The sequence below is a fragment of the Myotis davidii genome, unplaced genomic scaffold (genome assembly GCF_000327345.1).
Source record: "Myotis davidii unplaced genomic scaffold, ASM32734v1 scaffold826, whole genome shotgun sequence".
Taxonomy (NCBI): domain Eukaryota; kingdom Metazoa; phylum Chordata; class Mammalia; order Chiroptera; family Vespertilionidae; genus Myotis; species Myotis davidii.
This window is the reverse complement of record NW_006297142.1, coordinates 604,913-605,723: the sequence shown is the minus strand read 5'-3', so window position 1 is coordinate 605,723 and position 811 is coordinate 604,913. Positions and strand designations below refer to the sequence as shown.

General features: G+C 61.9%; 1 protein-coding gene across 1 annotated transcript in view; it reads right to left on the bottom strand.

Annotated features, from left to right (window-relative positions):
• FADS2 (fatty acid desaturase 2) overlaps window positions 1–811 on the bottom strand; it is a 28,238-nt gene that overhangs the window by 17,426 nt on the left and 10,001 nt on the right. The window contains exon 3 of the mRNA XM_015569812.1: window positions 49–268. Within this exon, the coding sequence (XP_015425298.1) occupies window positions 49–268 (220 nt within the window). The remainder of the gene's footprint in view (window positions 1–48; window positions 269–811) is intronic.

Genomic DNA, 811 nt, shown 5'->3' with positions numbered 1-811 from the left:
CACGCCGGCCAGGCCTCTGGAGCTGGGGGAGGCGGGGCCTCCAGCGACAGGGGAAGGGGTCACGCCTCACCTGGGAGGTAGCGAGGACAAAGGCCGTGATGACGGTCGGGATCCAGCCGTTGCCGAAGTAGAAGACGGTGAACCAGGCGAGGCTCTCCATGACGATGATGTGGGCCAGGTGGAGGAGGAAGAACAGGTGGTTGCTCTTGAACAGGTTCATGTCCTCGGCTGTCTTCCTGAGAGCCCGGAAGTCCTCGGTGATCTGGGACTGCAGGCACCCTCGCCACGCGCCTGCCTGGGCCAGGCCCGGCCCCGGGGGCTGTGCGTTCGTCCCGCCAGTTCAGGGGCAGAGAAAGGAGTCGACTCAAAAGCTTGCCCGTGCACACCCTGCTCAGAGCAGCAGCGTTCACAACAGGCAGAAGGCGGAGGCCAAGCAGACGCCATCGGCGGACCAAGGGCTGAGCAGAACGAGTCCGTCCGTACGACAGAGTGTTCTCCAGCCTTAAAAAGGAAGGGCCAGCCGGGCGGCTCAGTGGTGAGCGTTGACCTGTGAGCCAGAAGGTCACCGTTCAACTCCTGGTCAGGGCACATGCATCCCCAGTGGGGGGCGCGCGGGAGGCAGCCGATCCATGATCCTCTCTCCTCACGGGTGTTCCTATCTCCCTCTCCCTTCCTCTCTGAAATCAGTAAACATGTTTTTTAAAAGGAAGGGAATTTTCTCATGTGCTGCAACGTGGCTGCGCCTTGAAGACACTGGGCTCAGTGCGATCAAGCCAGACGCAAACGGACACACTGGACGGGTCCGCCCTCT